The 25,066-nt window shown below is 39.5% G+C and overlaps 1 protein-coding gene across 5 annotated transcripts; it reads left to right on the top strand.

Annotated features, from left to right (window-relative positions):
* Positions 1–213: 213 nt before the first annotated feature.
* On the top strand, positions 214–23,750 carry LOC310734544 (CREB-regulated transcription coactivator 2). 5 transcript variants are annotated; one of them, XM_083556680.1, is made up of 16 exons: positions 222–632; positions 9,899–10,000; positions 10,718–10,831; positions 11,765–11,826; positions 12,744–12,812; positions 13,401–13,501; positions 13,612–13,638; positions 13,753–13,832; positions 13,918–13,967; positions 14,053–14,285; positions 14,808–14,955; positions 14,986–15,268; positions 15,805–16,293; positions 17,230–17,316; positions 19,445–19,649; positions 20,875–23,750. In XM_083556680.1, exons 1-16 carry the CDS (start codon positions 459–461, stop codon positions 21,075–21,077), a joined length of 2,427 nt encoding a protein of 808 aa, XP_083412806.1. In that variant the 5' UTR covers positions 222–458; the 3' UTR covers positions 21,078–23,750. The 5 variants fall into 5 exon arrangements, with proteins under 5 accessions (XP_083412805.1, XP_083412808.1, XP_083412806.1 ...); XM_083556679.1 differs by having other exon boundaries at positions 214–632; positions 14,808–15,268; XM_083556681.1 differs by having other exon boundaries at positions 14,808–15,268; positions 19,445–19,610.
* Positions 23,751–25,066: the final 1,316 nt, after the last annotated feature.

The following is a 25,066-nucleotide window of genomic DNA, read 5'->3' as shown; positions in this document are numbered from 1 at the left end:
AGTTTGCATTAATAATAATAATAATAATAATAATAATAATAATAATAATAATAAAAATAATAATAATAAAAAAGACAGAGAAAAGATATGTCACGATATCTCAGAAAAGTGTATCGTGAGATCATTTATCACGATACCAATATGTTCTAGTCATATTGCCCAGTCCTGAGTGTAAACTTTATATTTCGGTGTGTGTGTGTGTGTGTGTGTGTGGTCTGAGACACTCCCTGTATTGTAGACAGTCGCTTCTTACGCACGACGATCTAAGGACAAGTATGTTGAGTATTTGTGAGCATCCTCGAGTAAAGCGTGTGTTTGCGTGCGCGCGCGTGTGTGTTGTGTGATCGCGCCCACGGCGGCTCTTCGTCACTCCCCACTCCCTTCCGAAAGCCCTCCTCTTCCCTCAGTAGGCTGAACGCTCGGCCTGGATGTGGGCTGAAAACAGCGGCTTGTAGAAGATGTCCGCCGCGGGTGCTGGAGCTTGCGGTCCCGGACCTGGAGCCGGTAGCGCTCACGTATCCGGAGTCTCCAACCCTCGGAAGTTCAGTGAGAAAATCGCCTTACACACTCAGCGCCAGGCCGAGGAGACCGCCGCCTTCCAGGAGGTCATGATGGACATCACCTCCACCCGGGTAAGCAGCAGCAGGAGCGCAGGGGATCCACAGGATGAAGCTCGTAGCTAAGGCCTGCCGAGGAACCGCGTATACAAACCGCGTACTCTCTACACGTGTGTTCCTCATGCCAGTATCACTATTCTCAAAACATCGGCGATCCGCGTGGAAGTGCGATCGTGTTTACTACAAGAAACTCGCACTTGAAAAGCACGCACGCGCGCGCGCACACACACACACACACACACACACACACTGGTATGCTAACGACACAGCTAACAGCTAGCTAGTCATTAAGAATGTTGTGATGTGGCCGATCGGGGTATCAAGATTAGCATGACGTTCCCCCTCAAAGCCTAAAATCGTTATAACATGAAACTGGGGTAAAAATCCAAATCGTTTTGAATAATACAAAGGAGAACCGATAAGTCTTGTCGCGTTATAGTGTACGAGCTCAATCGCGTGAAGCAGGAAGCTAATGTTAGCGTGTAGCATGTAGGCTAACAGCAGGAGATTGCTAGCTGGGCTGCTCGGTGACGCACCTGAGAGAGGGCAAATGCGTATAAACTGAGGTGTATTTACAATGAAAGCAAGAGGGGAGATGATTGTAAACAACACAACAAGCTAATAACCATGATAGCAGCAGCAGCTGTGTGTGTGTGTGTGTGTGTGTTTGAGTGTGTGTGAGAGAGAAGAGCAGTAGCTCAGTGTGTGGATGCGCGCTGTGATTTCAATTCAGCTTTAATTCTTTCAATGTTCCTATACATTAAAATTGGATCGGAAATCCTCCCTCTGAGCCTATAGACACTAACATGACAGTATATGCAACCAAAGAGACAATATATTCATGTAGAGAAACTTCCATCATATTTAGGAAAACATCCTCTCCCACACTGTGACTCATGTTGTACTTTGCTGTCTATTCGTCCAATCACATTCGGTCTGACACATGTATTATGTCCATGTGGCCACACAGAGATGCTTATTAATAACCAGGAACAAAGATGGCTAGTTTGTTAATCCAATACCCTGTTGTATCATGTCTTATTTTTATGGCACTGTATTGAAATTCCATAATAATAATATTAATATAATAATTGAACAATAATAATAATAAAACACCTGAAACACAATGTTGAGTTCAGGTCTTACATAAATTCACACTTGCAGTATAATGCTAACTGTTAAGTTAACTATTAATTCATACATACATATGTGTGTGTGTGTGTGTCTGTGTGTATGTGTGTGTGTCTGGGTGTATATATATGATCGTCGTGAGTTAACTCGCTATTAATCGCAATCTGTTCATGTCGAAATGTACCTTAAATGAATACTTTGCGTTTTTAATTCACTAACTAATTGCAACAGATGTTTACAATTTTAAGGAGGTGTGTGTGTGTGTGTGTGTATATGTATGTATGTGTATATATATATAAATAAATAAATAAATAAATAAAATCTCAATGTAGCTGTAGCTCTTAATCGTTACTCAAAAAACCCACTCCAGGATTTTGTGCTATTAAAAGTTGATTGAAAATGCCGTTGAATGCGCTGGAGAGAAAATCCTCTCTACTCTTTTCCCCCCCATGTTTAACTTATGCACTAGCTAGCAGGTTTGCATCGATTCAGTGATGGTTGTGGCGTTCCTCGAGCGTGACGCAGATGTCACACTGACATCCTGTTTCAGTAGGAAAAACATCAACATAAAGAATCAGCTTTTCAGGTTTGGTTAAGAAGATGCTGAGATGACTTGGTCTCATCTCATCAGCTGGTTACACTTCAGGGTGTTACTTTAAAAAAAAAATATATATATAAAATATAGTATAAAGTAAATAGATGAACGCGTATATAAGATTTCTCACCATAACTCGAACACTGAATTAATCTGTTTTTCATTTTGTGGATTAGTTACTGTGTATTTCTCTGTTCTTGTCTTCAAGTGGAAGTAAACCATGTGCTTGTGTTTAGATTCTGACATCCGTCTGTTGTATATTGCGCCTTAATGATTTCAACATTTCCAAGTTTTCACATCTTCAGCATTTTTAGCCTTAGGATCATGTAGTGATCAAAGCCTGAATTTTTGTCTTTCTAAGATAATCTGCAATAATAATAATAATAATAATAATAATAGTAATATTCATTATGTGGTATGATACAAAACAGCGACAAATGAAAGCGTCAAAATATTCCTCAGACCAGTCCTGTAACCGTAGTCCCTACCTGTAATTAGTTTTAGTTTACTGTTTGGAAAAATAATTCAGCGAATGTACAGTAAATGTACACATACCGAGACATTATATCCAAAGGGTAGAATGGACAGGAGACTGCTGGTGCCTCTGGTAGTTATTACAGTTATCTTCCACTAAACCTCTTAACCTGAAACCTCCTGCTTGCCACCGAAATCCTAATACACTGCAGAATTGTTCATCTGACCACTGTTTTATTGTTCATCATTAAACCTGCCAAATGTCTGTCTAAGGTTAACAGTCAAGGATAATTTCAGGGCTGGAGTCTGTCTGTGTCTCGTGCTTTGCAGCGGCATAATACTATAGCACCTATACCCAATTGTAGGCTTCTGAATGCACGTTTTGGCACCAGACCAGAACCAGATTGTGTGATTCGAATGCCGTTTTACAGGTTTTTGAATTCTCAAATAAAATCAGCAGGGCTAAATGTAAATATTTATCTGGTTCATCTGTTCATTGTGGTATTGAATTGTGGTATCGTGGTATGGAGCAGTATGCGAAATTTCACCGTCACTTTCAAGATCCTCGTACAATTAAAACATGAAATTCATCAGAATCGTGTGGGCTTACTGGAATATGGCTTGTGATGTAATAACCTTAACAAAGTTATGTGCTGTTTCCTGAGCAGGATTCTCAGACTTAGAATGAGATTCAGAATGAGACTTAGAGTGAGAGCCAGAATGAGACTTAGAATGAGACTTAGAATGAGATCCAGAACGAGATTCAGAACGAGACTTAGAATGATCTACACATAAGCATTTGAGTTGTAGCATTTATTTTTCAGATGTTTGTCTCAGCGCTGAGGTCTGGCAAGTTTCTAAAGTGCAGTTACACTTCTTTTTAACAAGCATTACAGTTCACACCGGCTGTCAGAGGCACTTTAGTGCAGTGTTTTGCCCTTCGTCTTGTTTTACTCACAGATGAGCGAAGTGTAAACTGTTTATAACTTACATTTTTTTGTAGATTTTTTTTTTTTTTTAATAACAATCCTAAAGTACAATGATGCCAATATTGTGCAACTTGTATAGTAGAGATGCTTATGAATAACCAGGAACAAAGATGGCTAGTTTATTTTTCTCTGAATTATGTCACATTTATACGGCACTGTCTTGTAATTCCAGCTGGTTTAACTTCTAGCTGTCCCCTGTGTTTAGTTGACATGGTTTTCGTTTGGCTGTTACGGTTTACGTGCCAGTGGAGCATGTGGAACACAATATTGAACTGTACGGGCAATGGTTTTGTACTGTGTTGGATTTGTTTGGGACAAGTAATAGTCTGTTCTGCTGTGTGGTTGGATGCTGATCTGGCATTGATCTTATTGTTTAATAATAAGCAGAGCTGAATGATGAATGCTTTCTTGGAGTGCAAATGTCAAGATCGCAAAATTGTAGCTGACGATGAATTCATCTACCAGATGATAAATTTCATTTATTTTTAATTTTTTTTGCAGTTGTAGTATGCAGTTTGTCTCAGTTTTCTCTTTTAATTCGCCAATTCCTGACCACCAGCCAGCTCTCTCCTATCATACAGCAGCCACCAAAGAGGAAGGATGAAGATTAGGGATGCACCGAAATAAAAAAATTCTTGGCCAAAACCAAAAACCGAAAAAGGAGTATAGCAAGGCAGAAAACCGAAGAAATTATGGCAATTATTATTACCATTGCATTTATGGCTATGACTGTGTACTAAATTACTAAAATCAAGGCATTTCAATTGCATAAATTAATATTAAAGTCTCAAAGAATTAGTTAATTACAAATTATGAAAATATTTATTTATAGCACAATGCACAGGATAAAATCAATACAAATTCAAACTTAAATGTTTAACTTAAATGCACTCATGTGTACATTAAATAATAATGTACAGGCCCTCTGGCCTGCTGAAAGGTTGTACAATTAAATATGTTCTTTCACAAAACTAAAGTGCATTTAGAACAAGTGCAACTGCTTAAAGATACAATACAACAATATCACTGCGAAACTTCAAAAACGTCCGCCACGACGGAGTGCGCATGCTCGGAGGGGTTTTGCTTTTCTGTGAGTTTGCGTTCCTCTGATATTCAGCATAGCGATCGGATGTTTGGATTTCAAATTAAACCCGACGTGGAGAAAGTCTTTGCAGACGCACCCCCTCTTGATATTTCGTTTTGCAAATCGCTATCCGTGGGTCTTTCTCAGATATACTGAAATACGTCCACACCGCAGACATGTTGTTTTAGACATGCACGTGCAGGCAGCGGTTTCTGTTTGCGTCATCACAACAAACTGTTTTGGCCGTGTTGTTTCGGTGATCAAAGTCTTTCGGGCGAAAACCGAAAATGCACTTTTGGGCACATTCCTCCTCCAAGACATGCAAAACGCGCCTCTCCCACTTTTTTTTAAACTGCTGCGTCACATGGCTGCGTAACACTCTGAGGAAAGCGTCATCTACCCTCTTGGATATACATGAGCTCACAGAAGCCTTTGATTGGCAAGTGTCACTGTGATTGGCAGGGGAGAGAATGAATGTGAATACCAGATAAAGTAAAGTGTTTGCCCCCTTCCTGATTTCTTTTTTTTTTTTCATGTTTGTCACACTTTAAAGTTTCAGATCCTCAAACTAAAATAAATTTTAGTAAAAGATAACACAAGTGAACACAACATGCAGTTTTTAAATGAAGGTTTTTATTATTGAGGGAAAACAAAATCCAAAACTAAATGGCCCTGTGTGAAAAAGTGTTTGCCCTCTAAACCTAATAATTGGTAGGGCCGCCCTTAGCAGCAACAACTGCAATCAAGCGTTTGCGATAACTTGCAATGAGTCTGTTACAGCACTGTGGAGGAATTATGGTCACTCATCTATGCAGAATTGTTGTAATTCAGCCCCATTGGGGGGATTTTGAGCATGAACCGCCTTTTTAAGGTGCACAGCATCTCAATAGGATTCAGGTCAGGACTTTGACTAGGCCAGTCCAAAGTCTTAATTTTTTCTTCAGCCATTCAGAGGTGGACTTGCTGGTGTGTTTTGGGTCATTGTCCTGCTGCAGATCCCAACTTCGCTTCAGCTTGAGGTCACGCACCGATGGCCAGACATTCTCCTTCAGGATTTTTGGTAAATTGCAGAATTCATGGTTCTATTTATCACAGTAAGTCTTCCTGAAGCAGCAAAACAGCCCCAGACCATCACACTACCACCACCATATTTTACTGTTGCTATGATTTTTTTTTTCTGAAATGAGGTGTTACTTTTACACCAGACGTAATGGGACACACATCTTCCAAAAAGTTGAACTTTTGTCTCGTCAGTCCACAGAGTATTTTCCCAAAAGTCTTGGGGATCATCAAGATGTTTTCTGAGCCTTTATGAGCCTTTATGTTCTTTTTGCTCAGCAGCGGTTTTTGTCTTGGAATTCTGCCATGCAGATCATTTTTGCCCAGTCTCTTTCTTATGGTGGAGTCATAAACACTGACCTTAACTGAGGCAAGTGAGGCCTGCAGTTCTTTGGATGTTGTTGTGGGGTCTTTTGTGAGCTCTTGGATGAGTCGTCGCTGTGCTCTTGGGGTAATTTTGGTCGGCTGGCCACTCCTGGGAGGGGTCTCCACTGTTCATGTTTTTCCCATTTGTGAATAATGGCTCTCGCTGTGGTTCACTGGAGTCCCAAAGCTTTGCAAACGGCTTTATAACCTTTTCCAGATTGATAGAGCTCAATTACTTTCTTTCTCCTTTGTTTCTGAATTTATTTGGATCTCAGCATGATATCTAGCTTTTGAGGATCTTTTGGTCTACTTCATTTTGTCAGGCAGGTCCTATTTAAGTGATTTCTTGATTGTGAACAGGTGTGGCAGTAATCAGGCCTGGGTGTGGCGAGAAAAATTCAACTCAGGTGTGATAAAAGTTTTAACAGGGGGGGGCAAACACTTTTTCACACAGGGCCATGTAGTTTTGGATTTAGTTTTCCCTCAATAATAAAAATCTTTATTTAAAAACCGCATGTTATCTTTTACTAATTTTTCAATTAGTTTGATGATCTGAAACATTAAAGTGTGACAAACATGCAAAAAATAAGAAAACACTTTTTCACACCAGTGTATGACATAACAGCTGTCTGGGATTTAGAGAGACTCTACATCAGAGCCTTATGCCGACAGAACATTGTTTACAAGAAAAAACTTGTACATCAGGTGTACTATAAATTACACACATGTTCTCAAGGGACACGAGTGATTGAGGTTTAGTAAGCACCTGTTTCTATAGATTTGCATAACGTTTATAGAAAATAAGGGATATAAAGCACATCGTAAAAATCATGCATAATGTAAGTCACAATTTAAATATTGTGAAGTAAAATTTCTCTTAATAACCACACCATGTTCTTTCACCTAAACATCTGCCTGTGCTCTTAGTTTGCTGACTTTGTTGGGATTTTTCATTTTGCCGAACTTTTTACACGATTGTTTTAAACCGTACTATAGACCGAGCAGTCGCAGGCCAAAAGAGGTTGAAGATAATTACAAAACGATTTAGATAAGAAATAAGTCGATGCGTGGAATTATACGTGATGTTATTTTCAGATGCGCAATGAAGAACAGCTACGGTTCGATTTTTTAATCGTGAAGTATCTCATTAGAAATGTTTGATGATGAGGAGAATGTAATTATTCGATGGCTTACAATCGGAAAAGGTTTGCATAGACTCGGACCTCGGACGCTTACGGTCATTATGTATCGCGTCATATCTCTGAAAGAGCGTTTTTGTTTGTTCTGAAAACTGCTTAACAAGGAACAGGAGTTCGAATTGATTGATTGATTGATTGAAATAAGTCAAATAATAATCGAACCGACTGACATCCAGTTCCTTGTGATTCACACAGCATAATGGAACACGATGTGATTTTTTACAATGCTATTGTCTACTGAGCTGAACGAATCACACTTGTGACAAGTTGCTATTTTAATGACCGCACGAGATCCAAGGTTTCACTCTGCGCTTCGCATCTTCTCCCTCTGCCGTGTGGGGCGGTTTCTCCAACTGCCTGACAACATGCATTTAGACGGATTAGTTGCCCCTTGTTGTGAATGTGTGTGAATGGTTCCCTGTAATGTATTGGCATCCCAGCCTTTGTCTACAGTTCCTAGGATAGACTCTGCTACAGTGTTCACTTAGACCAGAATAAAGCGCTTACTAAAGCTTAATGATGCACAATTTGCTGTTATTAAGATTTTCAAAGCTCTTTAAAAAAAAAAAAAAAGGTTTAGCGCAGGTTGAGAGCTATATTTATCACTCAAATTTGTTTATATTGCAAATTGTACCACTAATTAATGCATTATGCTATGAAAAAAAAAGAATTGGATCTTGGGATGGATATGAAATGACTTTTTCACCTAAATGTGGATTTGTATGTTTGTGTTTATTGTTTTTCTGTTTTTTTTTATTAATAATTTATTTTTCCAAATTGGCTGTAGGTCAACTGCTTATATACAGACAGCAGACAGCCTTTATTTATCACACACATGTTAAGCACAGTGAAGTTATTTTTCCTCACATGTCCCAGGTTGTTAGGATGCTGTGATCAGAGCACAGAGCCACCCACATCATTACACTCCTAGAGCAGGGATGGTTGCTCCCACAGGCCTGACACTGGCAGCTTGCCGGCTCTGTGGCATGAACCTCTTACATTCTGCTTCAAGTCATGTAGCCGTCACTAAATGTTCAAATGCTCATGGCTCTGGCTTCTCCGAACTCTTAATATTAGAAGGATTTTTTTTTTTGTGGTTGAGGATGTGGTTAGTGGTGTTGGGCTGGAGTTTTGAATAAAATGGATCGATCCAGGTTGCATCATTCTGTTAATTGCACGTAAATGATGTCCTCCCTGTTCTTTCTGACATGAATTATTAAGAAGCTAACTTGCAACATTTTTTAACTAGTATCCATTTTACTCATGGCAGGATCTGAGCAAGGAGACCTAGGGGTGTTTTTCAAATGCGGTGAGACACTGTGGTTATTCCAGGCATGTTTTTTTTTTCTTTTTCTTGGGGAATAATAAAAGCTTGCTCAATATTTTGAATAAAGTCACCCCACTGTTTCTGAAGTGTGTAAATGAACGGATACAATATGAGTCAGCATGTTTTGGAATTTAGCTTGGAACCAATACACACACAAACTTTCTGCTGCTTTAAAAATTGTTGAACACGGTGTCTCAAAATCCCTCCAACAAAAGGGCGACTTGGATCGTTCTGATTTGTTTAGTCTATAAATAATTGTGAAGCTTATTCACCAGGCCATTGCACAGTATTTTAATAATTGCGTTGTGTAAATCATGAAATATACACAATCGATTAGACGCATTTGTCTAATTGGGGTGTCCTTGATATGACCTTGTATCACGTATGGCCTTGTCCATGAATGGCACTTTCATCAGTGTTTTCGGTGAAGTGCAATGCTGGCTCTCGCACAAAACAATAGCGTGGCTGTCATTTACGTCCTGATTTTGAAGCCTTTGAAAGAGGCAAAATGTGAATTGCTGTCGGTCCACGTGGACAGAAACAAAAGCTGGATTGTACTGTTTGGAGCGGGTTAGAACAGTGAGGCGGAGGACGAGCACGAACACAATAACACTCGTTTCAGCTCATGCGAAATGACAGCAGACGATTGCGCCAGAAATAAACGCACACTCGGCTCGCAACACTCACAGAAAGTTATGACAGCGTTCTATTGTATTGGAGGATTCATCTTATTCTCTTTCACTGTGGGTTTGATATCAAATACAGCAACAGAGCATGTCTCCTAGTAATCGGCTTTACAAAATAGGCTTGAATCTTTAAAGTGGTTTTTATAATGTTTCATTTCATTTTCAGCTCAGGGAATAGTGCACTATATAACCCCCCCCAAACAAACAAAAACAAAGGCGACATTAAAGTGCTCATAACGATTGATATAATGTAATAATGTAATGAGCATTTGCTAGTTGTGTTTTATTTATTTATGAATTTTTTCTTGCAAATGATTGATTTAAAAAAAAAAAAAAATAAATAAATTTATTCTGCTTTTTTTCTCTCCCAGATTCAGGCTCAGAAAGTGCGACTGGCAAGAACGCAGGGTCCTTACTATGGAGGCTCTTTGCCAAATGTCAATCAGATCGGCAGGAACATGGCCGACCTCCAGGTATGTCACTGCGTCTCCGAATATTAGAGTTATGAGGAGGAAGTTAATATTGCATTAGATAGTAACAGTATATAAAACAGTATAATGATGACCTTTTAGATTCACAAAGGCCAGATTTTTGCTGGCTGGTACTTTTGGTATTCTGGTCCACCTGCAAGTTTAATGATCTTGGCAAAGTCCATACCTTTCAATTCAGTCCATTAGAATTATGGGCAGCATAGCGGATCAGCAGTCAACTTGAGCTGATGTGCATCCAGTTAGGAGCTAGAGTTCTGCTGATCCTGCCATCGTGGCCGGTACAGTAGATTACATCGCTTAAAAAAATAGGCCAAGGCCAAAATGGCAAATATTAAACTTTGAACTGTCTAAACCACAACTTTCTAAACAAATGCACTACTGCGCCACAGTGTCCTTGTTTTCTATTAGTGCAGTTGAGAACCTAGAAACAAGTACATTCTTTTATATAGTCTTTTAATACACAAAGGTTCAAATCATGATGATGATGTTCGATGCCAAATTGAACACGTCTGGGTTCACAGCATTTTTTCAGCTATTTGAAGCCATTGAACATTGAATGGAACAAAACTGACTTCTTTCTGTAAAAGAAAGAAGCCTCCACACAGGCTTGTTTTTTGTTTTTTTGTGTATGAGCTTTTGCACGTTTTGTTAGAGGTGTAATGTTTGTGCTTTTCTATGTGCTCGTGTGCATTCCTCTAGGGCTCGTTTCACTCGACCTTGGAATCCAACCGATCCACACGACACCATGGCCTGGTGGAGAGAGTCCCCAGAGACCGACGCTTCGCCTCCCCCAGCCGACCGTACAGGAGACACGTATCCTTTCATTCAGGACAGTTACATTAGCTCAACGAATATGTATCTGTGGCCATGCATATCTATCTATGTGTAGTAATATCTTCAGGATATGCAGTGTGCAGTTAGAGCAGCGAAATCTGTTTTCTTTCTTTGTTCGTGTGTCGGGCTGAAACGATTCCTCGAGTAACTCAATTAATTTGAAAAACAAAAAGCCATCGAGGCAAATAATTGAATGATTATTTAATTATGTAAGCAGTGTCACCAGTTCCCCTTCTCGCGTTCTGTATTTTCACGTTTATAAATAAGTCCCCTGGACGGGAAAACACAGTAGACGCTGCAGAATGATAAATGGAGGAACGGAGAGAAAACAGCAAGGGAATGAGATTCAGGCCAAAGAACACAACAAAATGTTTCCAAAGTTTGGGATCAAAGCAAACTAAAACATAAAGAAAACACCGCACAGTGTTTTTAAAATTTTTTTTTTTTTTTTTTTTTTTTTTTTTTTTATATAAAGTAATTTGCAATAGATTGTTTATATATTTCAGTCTTTTTTATTTATTGATATATTTGTTTTTGCATTTTGATAAAATATGGCGATTAAATGCAATGAATGGGTTCAGTTTTCACTGATAGTTTTGTATGCAAATGTAGATTTTTCCAAAAAGAAAAAAAAAAAGACGTTCATTTTAAGAGACCCGTCTTTTTCTCTCCTGTATATTTTCTGTTGCTCTTTAATGAAGGAATAGTACTTCTTATCCGATTACTCGATTAATCGATGGACTAATCGGTAGAATGCTCGGTCACTAAAATAATCGATTGCTGTAGCTTTACTCATTTGCCTTAACTGGACATTTTAATAAAGGCATCTATCGATAATCACGTTTGAATGGGTTGTTTACTTATTTAAAAGGGGTTTATGTGTGCTGCTGTATCCTTGACCTTAGACCTCAGATGGACAGCTCTTACTGCAACTCTGCATACCTGTCTCCGCCCCCTGACCCGAGCTGGAGAAGGTAATGCTTACTAATTAGATCTAACTGTGATCTAAGTCAAGACCTCTTTGTGGTGCATGTGTTAACTTGACTGCATTTTGCTTTCTGGTTGAAAGTTAAATGCTGGTCTGTGTGTGAAGATTTATGGCTTGTTATGCATCAACACTAACACCAGCACTGACAGAACTAACGTAGAGCTCTTCCACAGCTTTGTCTTCAGTTGCTTTTTGGGCATTTTGGACAGATTTTCTCCATCTACTTTCATCTTTTGCTTTGACTTTAACAACTTTTCTAACCTTTTTTTTTATATATATAGATATTTGTCTGACTTGGGATATATTTTTTTATTTCTATTGTTCATCTCTTTTCATTTCTGTCTTCATTCATTGGAATAGACTTCGTCTCAGTGAGTGGGATACTGACTTTTCAAACGAATCATTCATTACCGATAGAAACGATTAAGTACGTCCTTGTTTCTTTTGCACCATTGGTTTGTTGGACTGCTCATTTCTGTTGATATTTTCTGAAAATATCTTGATGGTGATGGATCGACCAATTTTAAAACCGGAGGAATCGGTAAACGTGTTAGCATTTTCCGTCGTGTCAGTGAAATCATCGCACTTCGATTAGCAGCCTACCCACACACCCACAGTGGAAACTGGTGAAGTAAGTATAGAGACAAACGGTGGCTTTTCTGTAAAGCCATAAATGGATTGGCTCTTTAGGTGATCTAATGTTCTGCTGTAATTTCCATTTCATATCTTGGTCAGTACCGGCATTGGGTCATAGGGTGAGAGAACAGCTCTATGCACTGTATAGATTGTCAGTGTCCCTCTTTCTGATCTTCTCTTTGGCTGCTTTCGGTACTTTCATACGACAGCTCCATTTTTTTCCTCTTGGTGCTGGAAATAATGGGCATTTTTCTGTCAATCACAAAGGAACTGGTCCAGTAATTTCTCCATGGACAAGAACCCATTGTTCCGTCTTCCCACCACAGCACTCAACAGGTGAATTCGCCTCTCTCTGATGCTCCCTTTCTCTCTTTCTCATTATTTATCTTTGTGTGTGTGTGTGTGTGTGTGTGTGTGTGTGTGTCTCCGTCTTATCTACATCCCATTTGCATTTCATTCCTTTCCATTACTCTTTTGACCCTGTGACAGAATGTGTTTTCCCCCTCTTCTTTTCTTTTCTTTCTGCTCTTGAGTTTTTTTCTGACCTTCTATGATGAGGTGTTCTAATGACACTAGGAGTAGGGGGTAAGTGTATAAAAGGCTTGGAGAGCAGGTGTGAGACGTTTTGTACTTCTTTTGCATAAATTGACGGTTATTATATTATTATAATTAAGTCAGTTCTGCATGCCAGGTTAGAGATCATTACTGCGGAGAATCTGTTGTGGATTTATCTCGCAAATTACTGTGATTTGATTTTATTACTATGTCATTGAAACTGCTTTTCCCACTTGCAGGAAGGAGCAATAAAAGAAATCATTTGCGGCTTTTGTCTTTTCAGTGCCTCCTCTCCTGAGACTGCTACCTTCTCATACGATTTTACACCATCTTCACTTCATTTTCACTCTGTTCTCTTTTGCTTTCTAGAACGAACTCAGACTCTGCTCTGCACACCAGTGTGATGAACCCTCCCACAGGAGATCCATTCAATGCAGGACACACCCTTAATCCACACGGGAGACACGGCGGTAGGTTCTGCATTAACACGTACTTTCTCTCATAGCGATCGCCTGCGGTGCTGCGGATATTTTTTTTTTTTACATTTATGTGTTTCTCTTTCTTCTGTCCCAACTTGTAGGTGTAACTGAGAGTGAAGGGAGGAGAAGTAAGTCAGTGGCCATGAAACATGTGATCAAATTATCATACCAGTAGAACAAGCTGTAAGAATAAAAATAAAACGGTTACCGAGATCTTGATTACCTATCTATTCTATTTTTAGTGTTTCCATACCCAGTCCCTCCCATAGAGGAGAATGTATTAGATGAAGGCAAGCTTCTAAAACCATGGGACACAAAGAAGGTTTTCTGGACTATTATCTTCTTAAAATAATTGTGTTCTCAGTATCATTTGACATGGTTGATTCATTTGCCTTACTCTGCTCCAGTTACCCATGCTGTCCTCACGACCAAAGTCTTGTGAAGTCCCTGGAATCAAGTAAGAATGATTTTCTCCCCTATATGTTTAAAGGCATTTTATAAAAAAGCTTACTCAAATACTTTTCTCTTTTTTTTGTTATTAGTATATTTCCTTCGCCGGATCAGCAGTCCAATGCCCCTCATGTCCAATCTGCTTTGAATACTGGCGGTTCACTGCCTGATCTTTCCAGTCTGCATTTCCCTTCACCGCTGCCAACGCCGCTCGACCCAGACGAGCCGGGCTACCTCTCCCTCAGCGGAGGCAACAGCACTGGCAACCTAGCATCCACCCTCACTCAGCTTGGCATCAATACCACAAATGCCTTCAATTCTCCAGGTGAGTGTCCTCATGACAAAAAAAAAGTTGTCGACCTAGATAATTGGGTCACTGATTATTTTGATTTTACAATGGGGAAGATTTTATGAATGTATTTATATGTATTTGTATCAGGCTTGTTTAGATTGATGAACCAAAAAGCAGTTTAGTGACGGTTTATTGACTTGAAACGCACGGCCCACCGGAGTGTTTATCTGACAGTGAAGGAGGTAGTTGGTGTACATGTAATCGGAAGTAGCAGCTAGTTTTATCAACTCTGGGTGGATTTTGATCACCGCACAGGATGCAGCCTCCTCGCTGCACTCTTTCAGTGTGGTTTGCACAAACGCGTGCTGGAGATTCCCTTTAACAACTAGTAGACTATTATTTTCCTCTTGCCAGATTATTATGGGCTGTGCAATTCAAAAAGCAATGCAAAAAAGCGTTTGTCAATGTCTTGCATGTTGAACTTTTGTATGCCGTGCAATTAAATGAAACACCGAGGCCATTTTGACATTCAAGCTGTATTTTTCACTTTTGCAGGTCTGCTGGCCTCTCTGCAGGGCACATTTAGTAACCCTACTCTCCAGTCTTCACTTAGCAACCCTAACATCCAGTCATCTTTAAACAACCATTCTTTCCCCAACTCCCTTAGCTCTGCCTCACTGCAGTCATCACTAAGCAATCCTTCCTTGCAGTCATCCCTTAGCTCCTCCCCTTCTTTGCAGTCGTCCCTTAGCAATCAATCCCTTCATTCCTCACTGAGTAACTCTTCTCTAAGTGCTCAGTCCCTCCCATCAGTGAATAGTGGCATGGGATCAGGCCAGTGTTTGAGTTCCTATACTACGTTGTTACCCAGCCAGGTGCAGCAACAGTTAAGCTCCTCCCCCCGCAGGCGGGGCCAGCTTTCACCGCTTAACCTGCCCCTGGGCCCAGATTCCCGCAGGCACCACCCCAAACAGTTCTCACCCACCATCTCAACCACGTTGACTTCAATCACACAGGTAAAAACGACTCCCACAGTCACTAAAGAGATGCCCGCACAGTTCTAACATCTACTTGTAGAATGTCTCTTAACACACCAGCAGACAGCAACATTCCTGGTTGCGGCTTTGACCAGTGAAAATGCTGACTAGTTACTAGGTTTGGAAATCAGTTAAACAAAGTGGTTAGTGTTTAATTTCAATTCCTGAAATCACAGAGCAGTTGCAAAGCTCTGAAACTCTCCTGAAAGCTTCACTATATTTCAAATTATACACTTTAATTCAAATAACGTTATTATCTGTTTATTAGCTCTAGTTGAAGTCACGAGTGTTACTATGGAAATGATGATGATGATAATAATGGAACTACTTTTGCAGCAGCGCTGATGCAAAAAATAGCTCAACACCATCTGACCAATCAGATTAAATTATTCAGCAGCATTGTGGCATAACGATCTGCTCACGTTGTTCCGCTTAAAATTGTTTATCGAATCCAACATTTGTATTGATTAATCTATATGTCCGAGTTCTGAAAGCTCTTGCTTCACTTTGTCCAGGGCGTTCCTCTAGATACCAGCAAGCTTCCGACGGACCAGAGGTTACCACCATATCCTTTCGCACAGTCTCAGCCAGGCCAGAGCAATGATGCGCAGAAAGGCTGTTCCTCACCACAGTCTGGCCAGCCACCGGTCCAGCACCAACAATTACAGCAACATCAGCAGACTGCTCAGCCTCCCCTGTGCCACTCCCACCCACATACACAACACCCACAACCCATGCAGCTGCACATGCAAAACATGCACAACCTGTGTAAAACGCAGAACTTTCCATTTGAACACGTCCAACGACAACAGGGCTCCCATCTCCAGCCGCAGCCGAATCAAAACCGCAGCACAGGAGACGCGCCAGGGCCGGTGAACTCGCAGAGCTCGCAGAAACCTGATGTGCAGACGCAGACACAGCCTGTACAGCAAGAACAGAACCAGAATCTTCCTCAACTTCAACAGATCAGCCAGTCTCTAGCCAGTGAACTTGGTCTTTACAATGCAAGTAGCTTCTCTTTCTTCGTTTCCTGACTCTGCACCATGCTCTGTTGTGTTTTACATTTAAGGTATATTCCGAAAAAAAACGCAACAACTATTGCTTTTCTATGGCACATAGGTTTCTTTAAAAATGCAGTCTTAGAAGTTTATATATTTGCAGTCTAATAGCCAATAGGGATTTTCCTTATGTTGTAATGCCAGCGCCAAGTTGCAGCACTTGGTGTAAGTGACTCAACTGAACTGACTGTTAACAGTAAACAGGACATAACCATGCAGTGTTGTATCCATGCCAGTTATAAAGCATTTTACTTGATCGTGGTCGTCCAGTCACTGCGGATGAGGGAATCTGCTTCTCTTAATGAATTGTGAATTACTGCTCTGTATCATTGCAGTGATGCAAATATTCCGTTTTCAGGTCAAACACCTCTATTCCTGCTTGGTCTGTGTTTGTCTGAGAAGGAAGACAGTTGTGTTTACAGTTTTCAACCCACAGATTCAGAAAAAAGGATGTGGTTAGATTCAGAGAGGCCTAAACTAAGGTTGCACCTCCAAGCTGTCTTGTGTTAGTAGTGCTGCAGTTAAGTCGTATTGAATTTAAAACTGTGACCTGGATATGCTGGTTTCATCTGAAATTTAGAAAGTAAACATGGTCTATTGAATGGGCACATGAATTTGAGAGTAGCACTTTGTAGCTTTATCTATTTCTAGGCCTGCCCTAGGCCCTGCTTCCTGGTTTTCTTTTGTTCTAAAGGTCTCCAATATCAGGATCAGAGTAATACAGGCACTCTCAGCAGGTGTCAGACAGCGATCCTACATTCCTAATTTTATAACATAGAGTTTCTCAAGCAGAGTGTGTGTCGCTCAGCCCAGTGTGCAGCATGTGTTTGTGTAATGTGTGCACTTTTCTATATCTAATCATTCTTTTTTTTGTTGTTTTAGGATACCTTATTTCTGAACTCCCTTCTGGATGATCCATACTTGGGCCTACATCTCACGGGTAGGCAAAACCAGAACCATTCCCAGCAGGTAAGAGGCAAATATACTGCAGCAACAACTGACTAGACTAATAGGAAGGGTTTATATGGTGAACTGTTTGCATTTAGTTATTTTTTTTATTATTATTACTTTGCATGCCCTAGAGATGTACAAATAGTACTTATTTATTTATTTATTTATTTATTTATAAAGCTAGTGTTGCCTTAAAATAATGACATCATTTTACCATCCATTTGAAAACCTTTCGATCTGCTTGTTCATGCATCATGTGGCAGCTATGCAGTGGATAACTTTTAAACCTGTACAGGTCAATTGCTTCAGTTAATGTTCACATCAAACATCAACATAGTGAGCCTGTGTCCACTGTAACTGCAAAGACCTGTTTTGTGGCCGTCTTTGCGCTGTTACGGACCACCCATATTACGGTTCTCGTGTTGTGCATTTTACGGTGGTTTTCCGCAGACGTGCAGTTAATTTGACGTAGAGTTTCCCGACTTTTTCTGTCAGCTCGAATCGGTCTGATCTCTCGTCTGACCTCTCTCATCAACAAGACCTTTTCACCCACAGAGATGACAGTCAGTGGGTGGTTTTTTTTTGTTGGGGTTTTTTTGCGTCATGCTCTGTAAATTGTAGAGATTGTGTGTTAAAATCCCAGGAGATCAGCAGTTTCTGGAATAGTCAAACCAGCAGATCTGGCACTAATGAACGTTTTCTGCATTGCACTGCAGTGGCTTGATTTACTGATTGGATAATTACATGAATGAGCAGGCATACAGGTTTTCCTGATAAAAAAAACTTAGTAAGTGCAGAAAGGCTTATTGTTATATCAATTAAAGTAATTAATTACAGAAAAAAAAACAAGGGACGCTGATGAACTATGGACAAGAAAATTGCTCTCATCAGCATATGGGGTGCTTTAAAAGCAGTGGAAGTAGCTTTTTGCTTCTCTAAATTTAGGACTGAGTATTCTAACTGAGCACTCCCTTAATCTTAGGGGGAAATTTGGAAAAAGTGTTCTATTGTATTATGATCTGGTTACGGGGAGGAACGCTGAACTCATTGTTGTGTTCAGGAAACCAGTTTGAGATGACTTTTGCTTTGTGTCATGGTGGATTATCATCCTGTAAGAAGCCATAGGAAGATCGGCACTTGTGCCAATGAGGAGATGCACATGGTCAGCAACAATACTCAAATAAACAATTGCAATATGGATTATTATTATTAAATGCTTAAATGTGCAAGAAAAACATTCCCCACACCATTACACCACCTCCACCAGTCTGGACTGTTGGCAGAAGACTGGTTGGGTCCATGGATTCATGTTGTTGGCACCAAATCTAACACTTTTTGCCTTAGAAATCAAAGTTCCTTAAGTCTATGTTTCAGCTGTTCAGTGTTTGTGAGTCTGTGCCCACCCCAGCTTCAGCTTTCTGTTCTTGGCTGACAGAAGTGGAACTTGGCAGGTTTTTATGCTGTTGTAGCCTGTACACTTAAAGTTTCAGGGTGTTGTGCAGTCTAAAATGCATTTGTAGTTGCAAGAAATGTTCAGACTGCTTATGTGATTTCCTGTTGCCTTCTCTGTCAGCTGAAACCAGTCTGGATATTCTTTGTTGAGCTCTTCTCAAAGGATTTCTGTCCACAGGACTGCTGCCCACTGGGTGTTTTTTTTTTTTTTTTTTTGGCACCATTTTGTGTACACTCTAGAGATTGTGATGTATGAAAATCGCAGACGATCAGCAGTTACAGAAATATCCCATGGTTAAAAAAAAATGGAGATCACATTTTTCCCCACATTCTGATGGTTTATGTGAGCCTTACCCATAGCTGCTGGCCCACATCTATATGGTTTGATGGGTTTCACTGCTGCCACATCATTGGCTGATTAGATCATTTCATGAGTTGTGCAGGTGTATAGGTGTTCTTAAAGTGTTAGTGTGTGTATATCCCTGCATTGTTTAAAAATGTACAATTATTCATATTCATTCTTATTATATTCATTATATTTTTCGTACTACTACATGTCGGTGTCTTCTGCTACACTCAGGTCTGGAACTATTTACGAATTCTTAGCGATTTGGTGTTAAATTTTGATGCTAGATTTTATTATTTGGGTTCTTTATCGTTCTTACAGGTATCTACTTGTGTTTTTATTTTGTAGTACACCATTGATTCTCATGGAGAGGGTTTGTCCTTTAACCACAATCTGGACTGTGGCACCCATAGTAAAGGGCAGGACGGCTCCTACACCAGCCACCAAGGGGTGCTAGAATTGATGGACTCCTCAGATCAGCAGTTCCTCAACCCCAGTCAGATCCAGAATTATGGTACTGGGCACCACCTTGTCCCCAACATCATACTGACTGGTGCGTGCGTGCGTGCGTGCGTGCGTGCGTGCGTGCGTGTGTGTGTGCGCGTGAGTGTGTGTGTGTGTGTTAACTCAGTTTTAGTCTATTCTTAAGACATTGTATGTGAACTTAAATCCACATTTAAAACCTTTTTTTTTTTATTATGTACCACAATTTATTCCTTGTAAAGTAGGGGCACAGGAGTGCATTAATATTGTTCAGTTCTCATGAGAAGCATTCTCATGATTTACCATAAAAATAAATTGTGATTAAAAATGACCTCATTCGGAAACCAACCAGAATAAAAAAAGACAGGAAAATGGGCATTTCCACCAATTATAAGTTAGAGAAGAATGTGAGAGGGTTTCAGAAAAGGATCATCAAAGTCTTAGAATGGCCCAGTCAAAGCCCAGACCTCAGTCCCATGGAAAACCTATGGAATAACCTAAAAATCTGTACACAGACCATCCCCTTGCAAATTAAAGGACCTTTTTTTGCAAAGAAGAGTGTAATAAAATTCCCAAATCTAGATGTATGAATTATATGTTGATTAAATACTTATTCACAAACACCTGATGCTGTAATAAAGGCACCGGTGCTTTCACAAAGTATTAGTTGGGAGAAGTGTGCAGACTGGCCATGCAATCAGGGAGTTGTAGTGGTTTTTTCCCCATATTTCTTGTGTATCTATTTTTTGTTTGTTGGAAGATTACATTAAATATGTAAGATGCCCAACATTTATGTTGTTATTTCTGTCTTTTACAATATAAAGCCTGCAATTACATCAGGGTGTGTAGGTTTTTTTCAAAAAAATAAAGTGTGGGTCTGTTAAAAGCAGAGTAAATGTCACTGGACATCATGACGATGCGAGATCATTTAGAATAATTAAAGCCTTGTATTGCACAAGCCTACTTGCAGTATAATGCTCAGTCTTTTAATGTCGACTGCAGGACTGTATATTCTCTCCGTGTACCTGGATCATCTCTGTTCAAACAAATTCTTTCATCACTTTTGTGCGGATGCAAAATCTCTAGTGTCCATTTTTTATTCTGCCAGTCTGCAGTGTCCAAGTTTGATCAATATAAGAAATAATCGTATGATTAATGTCTACATTTTATTCTGCATTTCCTGGTGTTGCCATGTTAATTTAGCCTGTCATTTATCGTATATGTTCATAAATCTTAAATACTGAATAGCCATGAATAGAAAAGTTTGCCGTAATCTTTTGGTTTTTGTTTCACAGGAGACTCTCCTCCTGGTTTGTCTAAAGAGATCACCAGTGCTTTGTCTGGAGTGCCAGGCTTTGAGGTGGACCCGTTCTCTTCAGACGATGCTCTCAGGATGGAGCCCCTGGCTCTTGATGGCCTCAGCATGCTCACCGATGGAGACTTGATGCTGGCCGACCCGGCCGTGGAAGACTCCTTTCGCTCTGACCGACTCAAATGAACAAGAGAAGGGTGGTTGGAACGTTAAGGAGTCGGGAGACATCCATGCAATCTGCGAGTAAGAAGAATGAAGTCTATAAGGCATTCCAGTGGGATTTCTCCTCACTCTCCACTTGGGCTTGAAATCTGCTGAAGAGATTCCTGAAAGGGACCAACTATGTTTTTTTATTTTTATTTTATTATTATTATTTTTTAAAGTGTTAGTTCAGCTCTTTTTGCTCTAAGCCCCATGCACTTGCTGAGAGTTCTCTTCAGATGTAACCATTAATATAGGCATTAGCTTGTCTAAATCCTTTGCATGTTGACATGTGCACTTCTTAGATTATGTAACGTCAAGCATGCGACGCCAACTCGCCGAAACCGTTAAAATTTTTTTTCTATTTATTGTCCCCCTCAGTGTTGACTTTCGAAAAAACAAACCAAGTGTCCAACTCGAGCATCTGCCAAAATGACCAACTTTACTGTGTCGCTGTATGTCACCGATTGTATACTTTGCATTGAGGGAATGCCCCTCCACTAAATGAGTATTGATTCATTCCAAGCTAGTGATATAGTGACACTGATTTACTATTTTTTAAAGCCCGGTCATAGAACCAATTTTTTCCTTCAGTCTGCAATTGACTTTAGTCTGCAGTAAAGTGGCTCTGATTTATCAGCAGCCTCTTTTTCCACCAAAGTGTCAGGGGGGAAAAAAGATCAAAAACTCTCTCCACAAATTCGATTTTCAAACCGACCAAAATAAGTATGCCTCTAAGTAGATTATATCTTTTTTGTGCTTCAGCTGAAGCGAGCCTGCGTCTTTCGGACCTGACGTGACGTGACGTGACGTGATAGTGGCCGTGTTTAATGGCGGCGTGTGTATTCTGATGTCTTTTTTTTGTCAGGCTGAACTGGTACACTGGAGCTTGGTTCATGTGAACTAAAAGCTGCAGCCCTGCTAATGTAACTTCAGCATTTGCGCTCAAGCGGCTGTTCTTTTTGTGGTTTGCTTGTCCCTGGCGGATTGTGCCGACAGGTGTTTGTGTGTGTGTGTTTGTGCACGAGTACGTGTGTGCTTTGGAGCTCAAGAATGCAGTCCAAACTTCGGTCACTGTGATACGCACCTCTAACTGCTCCCTCTACCTGCCTTTGCACATACCCCACTCCTGAACAAGGCCATATTCAAAGGACCATGTATTTTATGTAACAAATAGTATGTACTATGATTTTTATTTTTTAACAGAGCAAGTCTAGATGTAAGTGTATATAAATGTATTCCTATAATAATATAAATTTTTAAATTAAGGAAGAGAAGCCTATTTCTGAATAGAATGCACCAAAGCGTCATCGTTAAGCAGATTTTTACCGTTTTAAGCCACAGGATACTTGTTTTTTTTTGCCGTTCATGTCAGTGTTGTTTTGTTTTTTATGTCTTTTTTTTTTTCATTATTATTATTATTATGTTTAAATAATTACCTTTGATAATTCTTAAAAAAAAAAGAAAATGTACAGTTGCAGTGTTTACTGTCCCTGTACTGCGTGTGAAATTGAAGCGTAGGCATATCTCAAATGCAGGAATGTCCACTGCAGAAAAGCTTTTCTTTCTACTGTAACGATAATTCAGAACCGTTGTTTAAGTATACGCGCAAGTCCATAACTTAACACAACTTTTTGTTTATTTTTTTATTATTATTATAATGCTTGCGCCTAACAGCTGCTTCGTACCTTAATGGTTTGCCTGATATCTCACCTGCTTATGCTATTGATTGCTGCACCTCTTCATAAACAAAAAAACAAACTCTTTATCTAGCACTATTTATACATTTCTAATTCCTTTCAAATTGTGCATAATTATCAAGCCATTTTTAAATGCATCCACTTGTTGAAATGGTAAAAGGTTTATTTTTAAGACTAAGAACATAACATAATACATAATTCAATTCAGTCAATATGATGGAAGGAAAAAAGAATCAGAAAGAAGAAAGAAAGAAAGCTGAGTTTAGGATGAAAAGGCTGCATTCACGTTCCGCTTCTGTTTGAGTTTCATAAATATTCATTAAGACCCATTAGGATGATTCGAAGTGTATTCTGTCAGGTCCATTCTGTAATGGAGAAAGGTGCTAGATTACAGAGCTTTTCAACCGTGCTCTCTGGTATTTGCACAGAAATGCATTTTTTCAGATTTTCAAATGATTTGCTGAGTACCATTCGGTTGCTAAGCGCTGTGAAATGAAGGGATGGTGGTGTCAAAATTGGGAGTTCTGATCCCTCAGATGGATGCAGAATGTGTTGGTCACTTTCTAGGTAGTTCTACTAAAGGCCTAATGTATGCCTATTGCACTTTAACGTGTGCAGGGTTCCGGTGAACAATAATTTTGTCTAACCACAAAAGTTAAGGTTTCTTTGACTCTAGAAGCAGTTATACTTTTATATATTTATAAACAGGTAAAAACTAGTAGACATGCATGCTTAATACAATGGATATTTGTAGACCCTCTTCAACACCACCGCTTGTTCCTGCAGTTTTAAACAAAAGTCCCGTAATGCCCACCTGCCCTCTTACATATGCAGTGTGTCTTTACATAAAGTAGCCTTATTCCTGCACTAATTTAGATTTATACAAAGACTGCACTTGAAAACAAAGTTGAGGTTTTCAAGCCATTCCTGTGGAGCTGCCATATCGCAAACGTAAAAATACATCAATAAATCAGTTAATTGTTTTAATGCACTCAAATGATCTGCTGTTTTTGTGAATGTCAGGGTGTGTGGGAGGGAGGGGGTTTGAAACATTTATTATGGACATTTGTGTACATGATGAGTGGCGAATGTGAGTGCGAACAAAACCCCTCTTTGGGCGTAGCTGACATTACTTGCTTGTGCTTTTGTGACGATCAATAGATCAGTATCCCCTCTGTGCCACATCATCATCTGGGATCATCTTGAAAACTAAATTTAGACAATCTTGGTCTGCTCACGATGCATGAAATATATGTTAAAACCAGTGCAGGTCACATTCTGTGTAGACGATCATTCGGTTTGCAGCATTTTCCACATTCTATAACAGTAGAGCGGTTGACTATTGTTTACAGCTGTGGTACCCACCAGTTATATTTCTCTCGCAACTTTTTCGCAGAGCTGTAGGATGAATAAAATTGAGGGCTTTTTTCTAAGAAAAAAAAAAAATAAAAAAAGGACACCAAGACTGTGATTAGAAATTTATCAGATATTTAGCAAACTAAGGCTTTGTTACTGAGTCCGAACGGAGTATTTTGATCATTTCTACACAATATATGGAAATAATTTTCAGTCATGACTGTGGAAGATATTTTGATAGAATGTGTGCGAAGAATTTTAGAAAAAAAAGATGAGAAAAAAAAAACCTATTTTCATATGTTACAACTGCATGCCAGGCGGTTATGCACGCTCATGACTTTAATTGCACTGTAGAAATGCGCTATGGACTTTGTCCTCGGTGTATTAAAGGCACTGCTTTAGTAAGGCGCAGTGCTGTTCTCCGCCAGCAGGGAGCGCAGTGGAACAGCGGGTCAGAGCTGAACACAAACTGATTGTGGTGTTTTTTTTTCCTTTCGTTTTTTTTTGACAAAATAAAAAATGTTATGTGCTTTTTATTCCGGTTTTTTTTTCTGAGTGATCGTTTCCAGTCTCTGTTTTTATTAAAGTGTAATATGTGTGTGTGTGTGTGTGTGCGTGTATGTATGTATGTATGTGTGTGTGTGTGTGTGTGTGTGTGTGTGTGTGTGTGTGTGTATTATATATATATATATATATATATATATATATATATATATATATATATATATATATATATATATATATAAAGAAACATTTGCTTTATGTCATGCCTTTGCAAACGTTACATTTGCTTTACATTATTTTGATAACCAGGGAATCCATATTTGTTGTAAATAATAAATAAAAATATAGGTGCTTCTAACGGAATATTTTTAAGACTGTATCCTTGTGATATTTTACAAAAAATAAAGAATTTAA

The sequence above is a fragment of the Silurus aristotelis genome (genome assembly GCF_946808225.1).
Source record: "Silurus aristotelis genome assembly, chromosome: 1".
Classification (NCBI taxonomy): domain Eukaryota; kingdom Metazoa; phylum Chordata; class Actinopteri; order Siluriformes; family Siluridae; genus Silurus; species Silurus aristotelis.
Note: the sequence above shows the minus strand (reverse complement) of the source record. Positions and strands in the feature narration are given on the sequence as shown.

Excerpts from the sequence above, each read along its gene's own strand:
- LOC310734544 (XM_083556679.1), top strand. The coding sequence starts at position 459 with ATGTCCGCCGCGGGTGCTGGAGCTTGCGGTCCCGGACCTGGAGCCGGT. Across the intron at positions 10,001-10,717 it reads GGAACATGGCCGACCTCCAG|GGCTCGTTTCACTCGACCTT; the intron begins GTATGTCACTGC and ends GCATTCCTCTAG. Across the intron at positions 19,650-20,874 it reads CCCCAACATCATACTGACTG|GAGACTCTCCTCCTGGTTTG; the intron begins GTGCGTGCGTGC and ends TTTGTTTCACAG.